A 16,185-nucleotide genomic window follows, 5' to 3' on the forward strand; every position below is an offset into this window, starting at 1 on the left:
AGGCAGACGGGATAGACAACATTCCTTTGAAACTTTTAAAATTATTGGAGGAACTTAGTAAAAATGGTTCAAATGGCTCTGAGCACTATGGGACTTAAATTCTGAGGTCATCAGTCCCCTATAACTTAGAACTACCTGACTAACCTAAGGACATCACACACATCCATGCCCGAGGCAGGATTCGAATCTGCGACCGTAGCGGTAGCGCGGTTCCAGACTGTAGCGCCTAGAACCGCTCGGCCACCCCGGTCGGCGGAACTTAGTATGTAGAATGTTTGAAAATGGAGTAACGTCATCGATATAATCACGAAGATATAAAAGGAAAAAAATACGAGAACTATCTAAAAATTAGCTCTACCTCCGATTAGCACTAATGCTCAGCGTCCCCAATGTTTTTTTGTATGCCCTGTGGGAATCGAAATATTGCATTTTGACAAATCCGTGTCCTGGAGGCCAATCATTCTGCCCCTTCTAACTCACACAAAAACTGATATTGCTCTCATGAACTTTGACAGGGTATACTGACACTTGCTATCACGTTTCCATTTCGATGACGGCTGTTCACCACTCGAGCTTGTCATAACGCTGATCTTTTGTAAGTCACATAAGTGAGTACACTGATGGGTCTGCCCACACGCCACGTTGCTACAATCTCAACCACTTGCCGCGCGTGTATTGTTCGGGGGTTTGATTCATTCCAGCCGTTTTTCCTCCTTGGGCTGCAATTTTCACATACTATTTTGTAATTGGTAATTTTAACAGTTCCGCTATTCTGACGGAGGCCAAACCTTTCCATGTCTTTTAGCATGTGGTTAAAGGCTTTTCCCAGTTTTATTAATGCGAGTCTAAATATTTTGAGCTGACGAGGACGCTGTTAAAGACTGGGTGAAGAGCAGTTAGGGCAAATAATACGGGTAATTTGATTTGAAAAGTGATGAGATCCGCGCTCAGTGCGGACGTCTTCCCCCGCTCTTGTCACGGGTGCAAGGAGCGGCATACCGACAAAGCAAACAGCACGACAAAAGGCGGCGTTCATTCAGTTGGCCGCAGCTGGCGCCGCGCCCCTCCGCTGCTTCTCATTGTCAGCCGCGGAAGAAGAAATAATTCAGGTGCGCCGGGGTCAAGCCGTCCGCCACCTCAGCGCCGTCACTAAAGGTCTCCCGCCAAGTAGGCGCCGAACTACACAGCCAGGCTGGATTACACGCGCACTTAAAGGAACTAATACGAGGGCGACTCTAAGGTTTTAATTACCTCCTCAGAAAAATAAAGTTACCTAATTAATCTGTTGTTTGTTTGCACGTACATGTGGTACACCTTGAAATTCCTTCGCAGAACGCAGCAAGAGGAGAAACACAAAATGGGCATCCCATCTCCAATTTATCAATAGGCAGCATCATTTTATTTTGGTTCCTCTAGCGGCGTGTTTCGATATTGCGGCGCGGGGATTTCATCGTGTACCGAGAATGTACATACGTTTCTGCAAAACAAGCAAAATATTAATTACGTGACGTTATTTTTTTCGAGGTGGTAAGTAAAACTTAATGACTATTTTCGTGACTACGAAGGAATGCTGAGAGGTCCTTTGTACTTTCCATTTATCTTAAAAATATTGTAATAAAAGAAAAACAGAGAACCGCGAATTAATAAGACATGCTGCCTGACGTGGAATTTTTATTGTGCAAGTCCTCTACCGACTGAGGTACCCGAAGACGACTCACGACCCGTCGTCACAGCTTTATTTCCACCCACACTTACTCCAAAGCAGAGTGAAAATTTCATTCTGGGTAATTACTGTTATTAACGAATCAATCACTCGCTCAGACAGACAATACAACGCCACTTCGTCAGGCATTTACAGTGTCACAACTTTGGTGTCGCTGAGGCTGGTACGAATCTGAAAGAGTAAGTTGACACTAATTGCTGGCTTTCAACGATAAGTACTTGGTGGCCGGCGGCCAACTTATCACGCCCTTACTAGAGCTAGTCTATTTTAGGCCCATAACGTACTAAAACAACAAGAAGCGTGGGAGACATACCATACTAACAAAGCAATAAAAGTGGGAGACCAAAAACGCAGTGCTCCGATCAAAAAATGTGTAAGACAGGGATGTAGTCTTTCGCTCCTACTGTGCAACCTGTACCCGTACATCAAAGAAGCAATGAGGGAAATAAAAGAGAGGTTCAAGTGCGGGATTAAAATTCAAGCTGATGATATTGCTATCCTCGGTGAAAGTGAAGAAGATTACATTATCTGTTGAATGGAATGAACTATCCAATGAGCATAGAATATGGATAGAGGGTAAACAAAAGAAAAACGAAACTAATAAGAAGTAGCAGAAATAACAACAACGAGAAACTTAAGATCAGAAGTGGGGATGACAAATTAGACGAAGTTAAGAAATGCTGCTACATGGGTAACAAAATAACCCATGGCGGACAGAGCAAGCAGGACATCAGCAGCAGACTAGCACTGGCAAAAAGGGCATTCCTGGTTGAGAGAATTCTACTAGTGTCAAACATAGGCCTTAATGTGGGGAAGAAAGTTTTGAGAATGGGCGTTTGACGCACAGCATTGTATGGTAGTGAAATATGGACTGAGAGAAAATCAGAACAGAAGAGAACCGAAGCATTCGAGATATGGTGCTACAGAAGAATGTTGAAAATAAGGTGGACTGATACGGTAAGGAATGAGGATGTTCTCCGCAGAATCGACGAGGAAAGGAATATATGGAAAACAGTTACGCGAAGAACGGACAAGATGATAAGACACCTGTTAACACAGCAGGGAATAACTTCCATGGTGAAACTTCCTGGCAGATTAAAACTGTGTGCCGGTCCGAGACTCGAACTCGGGACCTTTGCCTTTCGTGGGCAAGTGCTCTACCAACTGAGCTACCCAAGCACGACTCACGCCCCGTCCTCACAGCTTTACTTCTGCCAGTATCTCGTCTCCTACCTTCCAAACTTTACAGAAGCTCTCCTGCGAACCCTGCAGAACTAGCACTCCTGAAAGAAAGGATATAGCGGAGACATGGCTTAGCCACAGCCTGGGGGATGTTTCCAGAATGAGGTTTTCACTCTGCAGCGGTGTGTGCGCTGATATGAAACTTCCTGGCAGATTAAAACTGTGTGCCGGACCGAGACTCGAACTCGGGACCTTTGCCTTTCGGGGGCAAGTGCTCTACGAACTGAGCTACCCAAGCACGACTCACGCCCCGTCCTCACAGCTTTACTTCTGCCAGTATCTCGTCTCCTACCCTCCACTTGCACTTGCCCGCGAAAGGCAAAGATCCCGAGTTCGAGTCTCGGTCCGGCACACAGTTTTAATCTGCCAGGAAGTTTCATATCAGCGCACACTCCGCTGCAGAGTCAAACCTCATTCTGGAAACTTCCATGGTAGTTGAGGGAGCTGTTAAGGGTAAAAACTGTAGAGGAAGACAGAGGTTGGAATATATACAGCAAATAATTGAAGGTGTAGATTGCAAGTGCTACTCCGGAGATGAAGAGATTGGCATAGGAGAGGAATTCGTGGCGGGCTGCGCCAAAGCAGTCAGAAGATGACGCAAAAAGAAAACCTATTTTATACGCTTTACCAATTAATAATAAAATCGGTGCATGCGCGACCCGATGTGGCGCTAGAGAACATCAATATCGGTTCTCGAACAAAAAAGTCTGACGACCACTGATGTATAGTGTTACCTGGCGGCCGGGAGACGGAAGTCCGCAGGCGACGCTGGAGACTGAATGAGGCGAGTGGTCGGCGGCGGCTGTGGGGCCGGCCGCGGTGGTGGGCAGAGCGCCGGCCGCGAGGAGAGCGGCCGAGGGCACCAGCGTCACGCCCGTCGTGGCGGTGGGGGTGGAGGTGGAGGAGGCGGGGGAGGTGGCGGCGGCGGGCGTCGCTCCGGCGGCAGTGGCGGTGGCGGCCGCGGGCGACGACAGGCCGTGGTGGGCCGCCTGCGGCTGCGGCTGCTGCTGCTGCTGGTGCGCCTGCGGCGGCTGCGGCTGCGTGGAGCTGGCCGTGTGGTGCAGGTGGTGGTGGTGGTGGTGGTGGTGCGGATGTGGGTGCGGGTGTGGGTGGTGGTTCTGGAGCGGCGCCGCGACGGCCACGGCCGCGGTCACCGGCACGGCGCCAGTCACCGGCACGGGGACAGCGCCCGGGAAGCCGGGAACCAGCGGCGTCTGGAACAGAGCTGTCCGCAGGCCGCCCTCAGTGACCAAGCTACTCCTCCTCAGACAGGCTTCACAAATTATTTTTGAAGGTGCAAGGTGTACCACAAAAGCTGTTCGGCAGTTAAGGATTATGTGGCTGAAATAGTGTTGCTGTCAACATTCCTGCAGTGTGGATGCTTCAAACAGCAACACTGCGGCATGGAAACCTGTATTACGGATGGTGGTGGTTCTTGTATGTAGAGAAGGTTGTGGATCACGGAGAGGTTTACATCTGAAATTTCGAGAGAACACTTTCTGGAAGATGTCGGACAACATATTATATTAAAGTTCCTGGCAAATTAAAACTGTGTGCCGGACCGAGACTCGAACTCGGGACCTTTGCCTTTCGCGGGCAAGTGCTCTTCCTGCCACACACATCTCTTGAAATTACCACGACGCGAAAATTCTAGAAATTAGAGTTACTACAGAAGCTTACTGACAATCATACTTCCCAGGAGCCATTTGCGACTGGAACAGGGAAGGGGGTTCAATTAGTGGTACCAGAAGTACCCTCCGCTACACACTCTTGCGGAGTACGATGTAGAGGTGTCGCTAACCTGGGGTGTACAATATTTGTTTGGCCAGGCCAGATCTATGACCGTCCTTGTCTGTAAATGTTTTATACAAATTAAATGAATGTGTTCACATGATTGATTCGCCTCGATGGGCAATGAATCCACAACCTTCAGTGCGCATGCACAGTTACCTCCAGCGGGAATCTAAAACTAACGAGAATGGAGGACAAGCACGGGCTCTGTGGATAGGTGGCGTTAGGTGGGAATGTGAGTCAGCCGAGAGAGTTTGCTCAATTGTGTTAAACACTATGTTGCATTGCACAACAGTACTCGTCACTTCCGAAGGCGTGTCGCGCAAAGAGAGGTGAAGATAGGGAAGCGTAGCGAGAAAGGGCTCTGCTAGTACGCGATGAAACAGAGAGAAACTGGGAGTGAAGGGATGAGAGACACCTTCCCCAAGCCTGTTCTCACGAAGCAGATTGAATTTTATTGACTACCGGCTGTCCATGCGCAGAACGGTTCAAAACTAGGCAACCTTCGGACGTGAAGCGCCCTGTAGCCAACCACTGGCTTCAAATACAAAGGAATTCACGTCCACATATTGTACAATCTACTGTTCTTTCTTATGTCCAAACTTGTTTCGGAACCTTAGTGCCATCGTCAGTGGGTGCTTTTATTCAGTTCTGTAAAATGAAAACTGTTCATATATACCTACTGATGATAGCACGAATGTGTCGAAACAGGTTTGGGCATCTATAAGCAACAGTTGTTTGCATAATAGGAGGAGGTGAATTCCCATAATTTAGTCTGGAAACACGTCTGCTCTTAGAGCTTCCATACTAAACGAAGATTATTGTTTCAAATACCTGTCAACAACGTGATAATAAATGAGTGTACGGCGGCTGTTCGGAAAGTAAGGAACGATTGGTCACAAAATGGAAACCACAGTGAATATCCGAGGAAGCTTTGCACAGGCGTGTTGGACAGCGTCTCTAGTACACCTGAGGATTGCTTTACGTCGCTCTTCTCAGTTCTGAGCGCACAGTGAGCGCTTAAAAGTGCCGAGAAAATAGTGTATCCCACCAAGTAGGATGGCCTGGTGAGAGATGTCACAGTTCACATAGCTGTCATGTGTTTCCTTCTACATGACAATTCACGGCGGCACTTTGCAGGGACAGTGAAGACGCTGCTGCAGCGTTTTCAATGGGAAGTGGTTGATCATTTCCAATACAGCCCGCGATTGGCTCTCCCTGAGTTTTACCCCTGCTCACATGACCCGCTGGCTATGGGGAAAACATTTTGGCACAGACAACGAGCTGTTTAGAAATTTGTCGGAAAGCACAGGAGTCTGCGTTCTGTGAGGAGGGTATTGGAAAGTTGGTACAACGCTACGACGGACGTAGCTTAAAGGTGTATCTAACTGTTGCAGATAAAATAGTTTTGATTTTCACTGTGGTTCCCATTTCGATCGTTCTTATTTTCCGAATAGCCCTCGTATAAGGATAACAGTATGATCTGTTATGGACTGCGCTATATAAAAAAAAGTGTTACAATTCATCCATTGCGGTTTTCAATTGTTACACCATTTTCATCAGGTATGAAGCTCCTGGAAGTATACTAGTGAGAGTACGCTGTGTTAGCGTTGAAATGTGACGAGTCTTAAGTGCAATGCTTTTGTTCGATGTGGTAGCTATAGCAATGATGGAGCTGAGGCAGCACGACATAGTACTACCGCCTAAGGTGAAGCACAGTCCTTGTGACGTACCGCGCCTTCCAGACGAGCGGAAGTTCTGATAAGCGACGATAACATCTCACAGAAATATAGACAGCCCTCCCAGTCCGAATCCCTTCTTTTATGCAGTCCATTCACAAGAGAAATGAAAACGCCTCCCCGTGCCTTCGTTTAAGATGCGGCGATCCACTTTGCATATCTGTAAATAAAGCGAGGACCGAGTGGGCTAAATAATTCAGCTCCAGGTGCTGCGCCCCCTTGGCCCACTCCCACCCGTCTCTGGCCAGTCATCAGCGCTGCACCCGGCCGGCGTGTCTTATGAAGATCCACAGCTCACATCTCCTTAAATGTCCTGCACATTTCTCCATTCCAAGCAGCAAGAGTTCCACTCTTTCTTCTCCAACCAAATTCCGTCACTTGTTCATATTTCCAATTGATTAATTTGGCATTACTGCTAGCCTTTATTAAAGAAATTAGCTATTGACTGGCCGTTAAGAGAATTCGATTTCATGTGACACTTTCACTCTACAGTATCTCCAGCACAACTCACACTCGCAGTTGAATACTTGACTGATGATGTCAAGTGTACAAGCGAGAAAGTGCAAGTACACGTTACACACTTGTTACTAATTCTCGTGTGGAATAAAAGATATACGTAAAAAATTGTCCCAAACTCCTGGTCCCGACCAGGGTTATCAAGAGGCCTTCTCTGGTCGCTAATGGTACACAGATGCATATACTGACACTAGGCATTTATACTTCTTAATTATTAAAAGGGTCACACCAGTTGCCCGGGAGCATCTTATTTAGTCCTCTAACGGATTCATACCTTTTGTTAAGCCATTGTCGAGTGGAGGGTGGTGTGCTGACCACATGCCCTTCCATATCCTCATCCAGTGACGCCTGTGGGCTGAGGATGACACGGCGGCCAGTCGGTACCTTTGGGCCTTCATGGCCTGTGCGGGAGGAGGATTGTCAAGTGTATCTGATGGTGCCATACGTATAATGCACACATTTATATGACTGAAGATGAAAAAACAAGACTTACATACGCTGACGGAAAATAGCGCAACAAGGAGTTATGCGACATAAAGGAAAATTGGTAGGCCCGTTTCTGCATCTGCAAGATGATATGAATTCAAATTCCGCGCCAGTCGCGTGAGAGTGGCGATAGTTGCGCCGCTAAAAGGATGCAAATCAGGTTTGCTTTAAATACACGCGTAACGGTCGTGAGCGTTAAGTCACCTTTGAGATTGGTCGTGGTGAGATGATGTCAGCCAAGAATACCTTTAAGGCGACAAAGACGCCGATTGAGTTTGAACGAGGTTGTGTAATAGGGCTACGGGAAGCTGGTTCAAATGGCTCTAAGCACTATGGGACTTAACATCTGAGGTCATCAGTCCCCTAGACTTAGGACTTAAACCTAACTAACCTAAGGACATCACACACATCCGTGCCCGAGGCAGGATTCGGACCTGCGACCGTAGCAGCCACGTGGTTCCGGAATGAAGCGCCTAGAACCGCTCGGCCACAGCGGCCGGCTACGGGAAGCTGGATTTTCCTTCTACGATACTGTACAAAGGCTTGGCAAGAACAGCGACTGTACTTGATTGCTGGCAGCGGTGGTCACGAGAATGTACGGTCGCAAGAAGACGGCGACGTGGCATTACCGAGAGGGAAGATCATCTGGCACATCGTACTACACCCGTAGCAGCAATTTGATAAACAGCCGGCACCGCAGTGTCACAACCAACTTTTTTTTCTGAAAGCATACGCCACCACTTGACAGCGTATTACTGTATTTTTCTCCTGTTCAGCCATTATCAAGTTCAATGCTAAAAGTTAAGAACTTCAAGGAACGTGCTAGTCTTATTTACCTGATTTGGGCTGACTTTACCAGATACGATGAGTTATGTCTAAGAACTTTTAGCATAATGGCATAAAATCCGAAACTTAAATTGTACAGAAGAAAAATACAGTAATATATAGCCAAATGGCGGCGTATTCTTTCAAAACTTACTGTACGACTTTGGCACATCACCATCGAAAGCTTTTTATAGAACGAAATGTTACAAATCGGTTTCTTCGAGGACAGCTCCGAGCCACACGCTCTGTACATGCATTGCACTGACCCCAAATCATCGCTGTGTTTGACTTCAGTGGTGTCAAGCGAGAGCTCATTGGAGAGCAGAGAGGACGTCTATTGTGTTCTCTGATGAAAGCTGGTACTGCCTCGGTGCCAGTGAAGGGCGTGTGTTGGTTAGAAGGAGGGCAATTGAGGGCCTGCAACAAACTTGTCTGCGTGCTAGACACATTGAATTTACACTTGGACCGAGCAAGATGGCGCAATCGTTAGGACACTGGACTCGCATTCGGGAGGACGACGGTTCAAACCCGCGTCCGGCCAACCTGATTTAAGTTTTCCGTGATTTCCCTCAATCGCTTCATGCAAATACCGGGATGGTTCCTTTGAAAGGGCACGGCCGATTTCCTTCCCTTTCCTTCCCTAATTCGATGGGACCAATGGACCTCGCTGTTTGGTCCCCTCCCCGGAATCAACCAACCTACATCTGGAGTTATGGCCTGGAGTGATTTCGTATGACAACGGGAGCATTCTAGTGGCCATCCCACTCACCGTGTCTGTAAATTTGTGCGTCAATCTGGTGATTCGACCGGTTGTGCTGCGATTCATGAGCAGAATCCCAAGGAGTCTTTTCAAACATGATAACGCTCGCCCAACACCACTGTTTTAAACCAACACGCTCTATAGAGTGTCAGCATGTTGCCTCAGCATGCTCGACCACCAGATCTGTCTTCAATCGAGCACATATTGTATATCATCGGACAACTCCAGTGTCAACCACAAACAGAATTAACCGTCCTTGTATTGATCGACCAAGTGCAACATTCATGGAACTTCATCCGACAAACTGATGGTTCAAATGGCTCTGAGCACTATGGGACTCAACTGCTGAGGTCATTAGTCCCCTAGAACTTAGAAATAGTTAAACCTAACTAACCTAAGGACATCACAAACATCCATGCCCGAGGCAGGATTCGAACCTGCGACCGTAGCGGTCTTGCGGTTCCAGACTGCAGCGCCTTTAACCGCACGGCCACTTCGGCCGGCCGACAAACTGACTTCCAGCACGTATACAACACAATACACGCATGTTCGCATGCTTGCATTCAACATTCTGGTGGTCTGGAGGTTACACCGGTTATTAACGTACCGCATTTCACATCTGCAATGGCTTATCTCGCACTTACATTAACCTGCGATTTTGCAATGTTAATCACTTAAATATGTTATCTAGACCAAAGAATTCCCGAAATTTTATTACTCTACATTAATTTTTTGATGTTGTTGCGATTATTTTTCCGTCAGTGTGTGTTTATGTACAAAAAGACTATTGACATGAGCGATAACAGGGGATAGTGTTATCTGTAGTTTCTTGAAGTTGTAGACAGCTTTTCTTGTCTGGCTGGGCAGTCCAATTATTAGTTTCTCCATGTTTCCTCAACAGTGTATTTAATTAATGAAAAGACTGTCCTCTATTATCGCTCATATCAGTAGTCTGTCTGTACATAAACATACACTCCTGGAAATTGAAATAAGAACACCGTGAATTCATTGTCCCAGGAAGGGGAAACTTTATTGACACATTCCTGGGGTCAGATACATCACATGATCACACTGACAGAACCACAGGCACATAGACACAGGCAACAGAGCATGCACAATGTCGGCACTAGTACAGTGTATATCCACCTTTCGCAGCAATGCAGGCTGCTATTCTCCCATGGAGACGATCGTAGAGATGCTGGATGTAGTCCTGTGGAACGGCTTGCCATGCCATTTCCACCTGGCGCCTCAGTTGGACCAGCATTCGTGCTGGACGTGCAGACCGCGTGAGACGACGCTTCATCCAGTCCCAAACATGCTCAATGGGGGACAGATCCGGAGATCTTGCTGGCCAGGGTAGTTGACTTACACCTTCTAGAGCACGTTGGGTGGCACGGGATACATGCGGACGTGCATTGTCCTGTTGGAACAGCAAGTTCCCTTGCCGGTCTAGGAATGGTAGAACGATGGGTTCGATGACGGTTTGGATGTACCGTGCACTATTCAGTGTCCCCTCGACGATCACCAGTGGTGTACGGCCAGTGTAGGAGATCGCTCCCCACACCATGATGCCGGGTGTTGGCCCTGTGTGCCTCGGTCGTATGCAGTCCTGATTGTGGCGCTGACCTGCACGGCGCCAAACACGCATACGACCATCATTGGCACCAAGGCAGAAGCGACTCTCATCGCTGAAGACGACACGTCTCCATTCGTCCCTCCATTCACGCCTGTCGCGACACCACTGGAGGCGGGCTGCACGATGTTGGGGCGTGAGCGGAAGACGGCCTAACGGTGTGCGGGACCGTAGCCCAGCTTCATGGAGACGGTTGCGAATGGTCCTCGCCGATACCCCAGGAGCAACAGTGTCCCTAATTTGCTGGGAAGTGGTGGTGCGGTCCCCTACGGCACTGCGTAGGATCCTACGGTCTTGGCGTGCATCCGTGCGTCGCTGCGGTCCGGTCCCAGGTCGACGGGGACGTGCACCTTCCGCCGACCACTGGCGACAACATCGATGTACTGTGGAGACCTCACGCCCCACGTGTTGAGCAATTCGGCGGTACGTCCACCCGGCCTCCCGCATGCCCACTATACGCCCTCGCTCAAAGTCCGTCAACTGCACATACGGTTCACGTCCACGATGTCGCGGCATGCTACCAGTGTTAAAGACTGCGATGGAGCTCCGTATGCCACGGCAAACTGGCTGACACTGACGGCGGCGGTGCACAAATGCTGCGCAGCTAGCGCCATTCGACGGCCAACACCGCGGTTCCGGGTGTGTCCGCTGTGCCGTGCGTGTGATCATTGCTTGTACAGCCCTCTCGCAGTGTCCGGAGCAAGTATGGTGGGTCTGACACACCGGTGTCAATGTGTTCTTTTTTCCATTTCCAGGAGTGTATATAAGTCTTGTTTTTTCATCTTCAATCATATATATGTTTACATCTATGATATGTATGGCAGTTTCAGATCCACTGGAGAATGGCTTAATAAAAAAGCCGAAACCAGTACTGAACTAAATAAAGTTCTACAGAGAAACTGGAGCGGGCTATTCATTAACGAAAAAAGTAGTTGCGAAAAACATGGAGAAACTAATAATTTATATTTTTGTCTGTGTTGTATTCTCCCAGAAACAAATTTAAAATAGTTCAAATTCCCCAGTTTTAACGAACGTTTTGTGGACGTTTCTCTTGGGTATAAGTCAAATGCCAGACCTTGAAAACCCCTTCCACATATTCTCAGCCATAACCTCTATACCCCACACCTGGAAAAAATCGGAGACTACATTGTGGCGAATGTGAGACAGCTTGGTCTGAGCACTACGTCAGGGAATGAGAAAAGGAATACCAGCAAGTCATCGTTGGTTATCTGCTTTTTGCCTATCGCCCCAATGTTCCTGTGTTCGATTCTCTGGTGGTCGCCTCGGAATTTCCACCTTACGCGAAACAAAAAAACATTTTAAGGTATTTTTTTATTTTTTGCTCTATCACATTTTTATGATACAATCATACCGGTTTTGTATTTTTTTATTTTTGGTTCGATGACATTTTGGTGATACAAGCATACCAGTTTTGGTCCTCAAAAGCTATCTTCAGATGCTACAATAGAGAACAGAAAGGCTTTTCTCTATTGGAGCATCTGAAGATGGCCTTTGAAAGGCCGTAAGCGGTCATGTCTGTATCATAAAAAAGCGACTGAGTCGTATATTAAAATTCAAAAATTCCCGCAAACGGAACGTCGTTTCTTTCAGAAAACATTTAGATAGCGGAGGTTTTCACAAATCCCAAAGGGGGCTTGAATCATCTGTGAGGAGGTGGAATACCAGAATATTCGTGGAGAACAGAGACTGCTTACAAGAGAATAGGTAAAACTGTGTAGCGATACGGGAATCGAACACGGTGGTTGCGAGTTACAACGAGGTTGGTTCAAATGGCTCTGAGCACTATGGGACTTAACATCTGAGGTCATCAGTCCCCTAGAACTTAGAACTACTTAAACCTAACTAACCTAAGGACATCACAGAAATCCATGGCCGAGGCAGGATTTGAACCTGCGACCATAGCAGCAGCGCGGTTCCAGACTGTAGCGTCTAGAACCGCTCGGCCACACCGGTCGGCTACTACGAGGTACGTCACCCGAAAGCGTCCCACTGGCGTATCCAGAACACGAACTTGTTACTGCCACTTCTCCATTTCTTACAAAGTTCGCACAGCTTCTCCCACTTCGGTGCCATTTTGCTTGACACGTATACTCCGCAAAAACAATTGCTCCTCATTAAGAGGATCTTGCAACGACGTGCAATGAGCATAACGTGTGAACTGCAGCTGTGCGGCCTAGAATGGCGGTCCGTCTAGGACACAGCTGACGTCCGTTTTACCGCTTGACACTAGAAGCAGGTTTCGTAGAGACTCGGCAATAAGGTTATGGAGAATCCGCCGCGCGAGGTTCAAAGCATTCCGCGAACTGCAGAGTGGCGCGAGAACAGGGCGGCGTCCGCTAAATATACCCTGGCGGAACCGCGGCGCAGTCTTTTGGAGTTGTCGAACCTGCGTGTAAGACACAGAACGCACTATTTACGACTACAACATTTTTCCTAGGTTTTAACGCGTCTCAAAAGAAGTTGTGACAGTCTGGCGACGTTTTTGGAGCGCTGGTGACTCTAGTGACTGTCTGAGATTTTCAGACTTCTTTACTGAACCTCGGCTAGTGGATGCTTGTGGCCTGACGTCTGCGCGGATAAGAGGAATGAAATCCGCACCGCATTCGTAGTAAATAATAAAAATACCTAAGCCACTTAAAGCCGTTTGGTATGCCAGAGCCCTGGCGGCAGGACTGCCCTACATCTAAATTCTCGTTTGCTGAAGTTCAACTACGCAATTTACTTTCCATTGACAGAGGACGTAGAGGCTAATCGCGACCACACTGTGGTATAACACAGAAAGGTCAAGTCTGCGGGGCACAGCCCATGACCGGGTTACCGACCTGACTGCAGGTAGAGAGCAGCTGTCTCCGCCGCGGCACTGGGACGGGGAGGGTGGCAAGGCCATCGCCCCGAACGCCTTTTATCCCCCTGGAAAGATCCCCACCATCCATTTGATAGCAGGCTGAGAGGACCTTGGGCCGTCTAGAGGCACTAGAATGAGGAAAAATCCGTGCACCTAGCCGGTATTGAACCCGGGACCTCCAGGCAAACCTTCATTGTGTATGCACAGTTACGTTCTACCTATTGCGCGAACCTCAAAGTAGCGAGTATGGAGGACATTGGCAGGGACTGCGGACAGGTGGTACTAGATGATAATGTGGGTCGGCCGGGAGGCGCGCCGAGGTAGTCCGCGCAATTGCGATAGACACTGTGTTCGAATGGCGATGCATGAAATGTGGAGTCACTTTTCTGTTTGTATCTTTCATTCTTGTTGTCTTGCTTTTGGTAAATTCGACAAAAAAAAGAATGTGTTGATTAACTGGTTCTTGGCATTTTCGTCTTGGTCTCTTTTCAGGTGTATTGTTAGAAAGTTCATTTCATTTTTGTGGCCCTATTTGTCTTCCTTTTTTGTTTAACTAAGAAAAAATTAAAAAATTGTTGCAGGTCGCGACTTGAAATGATTTTGTTTTCTTGTTTCAGTGGCAGGAAACATGTAGGATTAAGTCCGATTCTATTTCTTTCCCTTCTGAGTACTACGTTGTTAGGTTTCAAGACAAAAAATAAATACAAATAAAAAAATTAAAAAAAAGGACAGTATCATGTGTAGGACAAGCGCAGTGACAGGCTGGGGGAGGTATCGTAGCCAGGCCTCGGGATTCGACCCCTGTCCACCTTCTCCACTCAGCCTGAAGCTGACTTTCCTGCGGAGTGGTTAGCGCAACTGTCTAGTAACTATGATATTCCAGGTTCGAATTACGGTCCGACACACATTTTCACTCGTCGCTGCTGATTCTGCATGAAGTCCAGATGCAGCTTACATTAACAGTTCCTTCACTTTCCTTTGCTTTCTCCCCCGTCCACATTCAGTTTACATGAAATTTACATGATAACATAGGCTGTCATATTCTTAATACGTTCCTTACGTTATAGCTTTCCACCGTGCTTAATAAAAAGGACATTACTGCAATATTGGAAAATCAGATGTGTCGTGTTATCATATGTTGCATACTATTTGGACTCAATCATATAGTTCACTTATCAAATGTATATAAATGTATCATAATGCTGAAGATTAGATGGGTAGATCATTTAACTAATGAGGAAGTATTGAACAGAATTGGGGAGAAGAGAAATTTGTGGCAGAACTTGACTAGAAGAAGGGATCGGTTGGTAGGACATATTCTGTGGCATCAAGGGATCACCAATTTAGTTCAAAATGGCTCTGAGCACTATGCGATTTTACTTCTGAGGTCATCAGTCGCCTAGAACTTAGAACTAATTAAACCTAACTAACCTAAGGACATCACACACATCCATGCCCGAGGCAGTATTCGAACCTGCGACCGTAGCGGTCACGCGGTTCCAGACTGAAGCGCCTTTAACCGCACGGCCACACCGGCCGGCTACCAATTCAGTATTGGAAGGCAGCGTGGAGGGTAAAAATCGTAGAGGGAGACCAAGAGATGACTACACTAAACAGATTCAGAAGGATGTAGGTTGCAGTAGGTACCGGGAGATGAAGCTTGCACAGGATAGAGTAGCAGGGAGAGCTGTATCAAACCAGTTCTAGACTGAAGACCACAACAACAACAATGCTGAATAATGTCAACTTGCTACACTACTCAATTTAATAAACGTTGCGCTGGGTATTTGCAAATACATTTAAAAGGAACGTTGATAGATTCACCGATTTTACAGCGAACACTATTTGTGACGTATGTGACACACGAACAGGAGTCACGCTACGAAGCGAGATTCCAATGAATGGAGTATCCTAGATTATTCATCAGTCACCTTTGCGGTAGTTTTCGGTAAATGGAAAGTGACTTCTGTTACTTCAACCGAAACAGGAATGTCTCAGACGTAAGGTAGCTGCTGGTGCGACGGAAACACGATGCACGTGTAACTGCACTAAAAACCAGGAAAAAGGGTCTTGCAGATGTCAACAGCGCATCTACCCTTTGCAGTAAACAGCACACTGAAGCCAACAGTGGCACTTAGTTCTAAATGGGCAATAATACTGTCTTAATAACAGTTCTGAATGCGTCACATGGCATTGTGGGAACTGCACAACATTTCTACGAAACAGCTAATTGTTATCTTCATGTGCAAGTTGAATATTGTGTAGTTCCCACAGCACCATCTGACGCAACCCCCACGAAACTTCCAAGAATTTATTATGTCGGGAATGCCTCCAACAGCCTGTCAGTTAACAGTTACAATTATCCATCACATGCCATGCACACGGACGAAGTCGTAACACTGGCACTGTTCTTTAACCTCGAACCACAAGCAATTATTATTGCGGTCATCATCAGATATCCACATCGACGTAGGCTTTTGTGCTAAAAAGTAATTGTTACTACGGTTATCAGTGGCCATCGCGGCATTCACTTTAAGTGCTTTACGGAAACTACTGCGATGTGAGTCATCGTTTACCTGAATGCGAGTTCAGTGTCTTAACTAC

The 16,185-nt window shown here is 47.2% G+C and overlaps 1 protein-coding gene across 1 annotated transcript in view; it reads right to left on the reverse strand.

Annotated features, from left to right (window-relative positions):
* Positions 1–16,185, reverse strand: part of LOC126185518 (NGFI-A-binding protein homolog) — an 89,418-nt gene that overhangs the window by 50,607 nt on the left and 22,626 nt on the right. The window contains exons 4-5 of the mRNA XM_049928139.1: positions 4,014–4,280; positions 3,700–3,845 (exon numbers count right to left, since the gene is read on the reverse strand). Of these exons, the coding sequence (XP_049784096.1) occupies positions 3,700–3,845; positions 4,014–4,280 (413 nt within the window). The remainder of the gene's footprint in view (positions 1–3,699; positions 3,846–4,013; positions 4,281–16,185) is intronic.

This window comes from Schistocerca cancellata, chromosome 1 (assembly GCF_023864275.1).
Source record: "Schistocerca cancellata isolate TAMUIC-IGC-003103 chromosome 1, iqSchCanc2.1, whole genome shotgun sequence".
Lineage (NCBI taxonomy): Eukaryota > Metazoa > Arthropoda > Insecta > Orthoptera > Acrididae > Schistocerca > Schistocerca cancellata.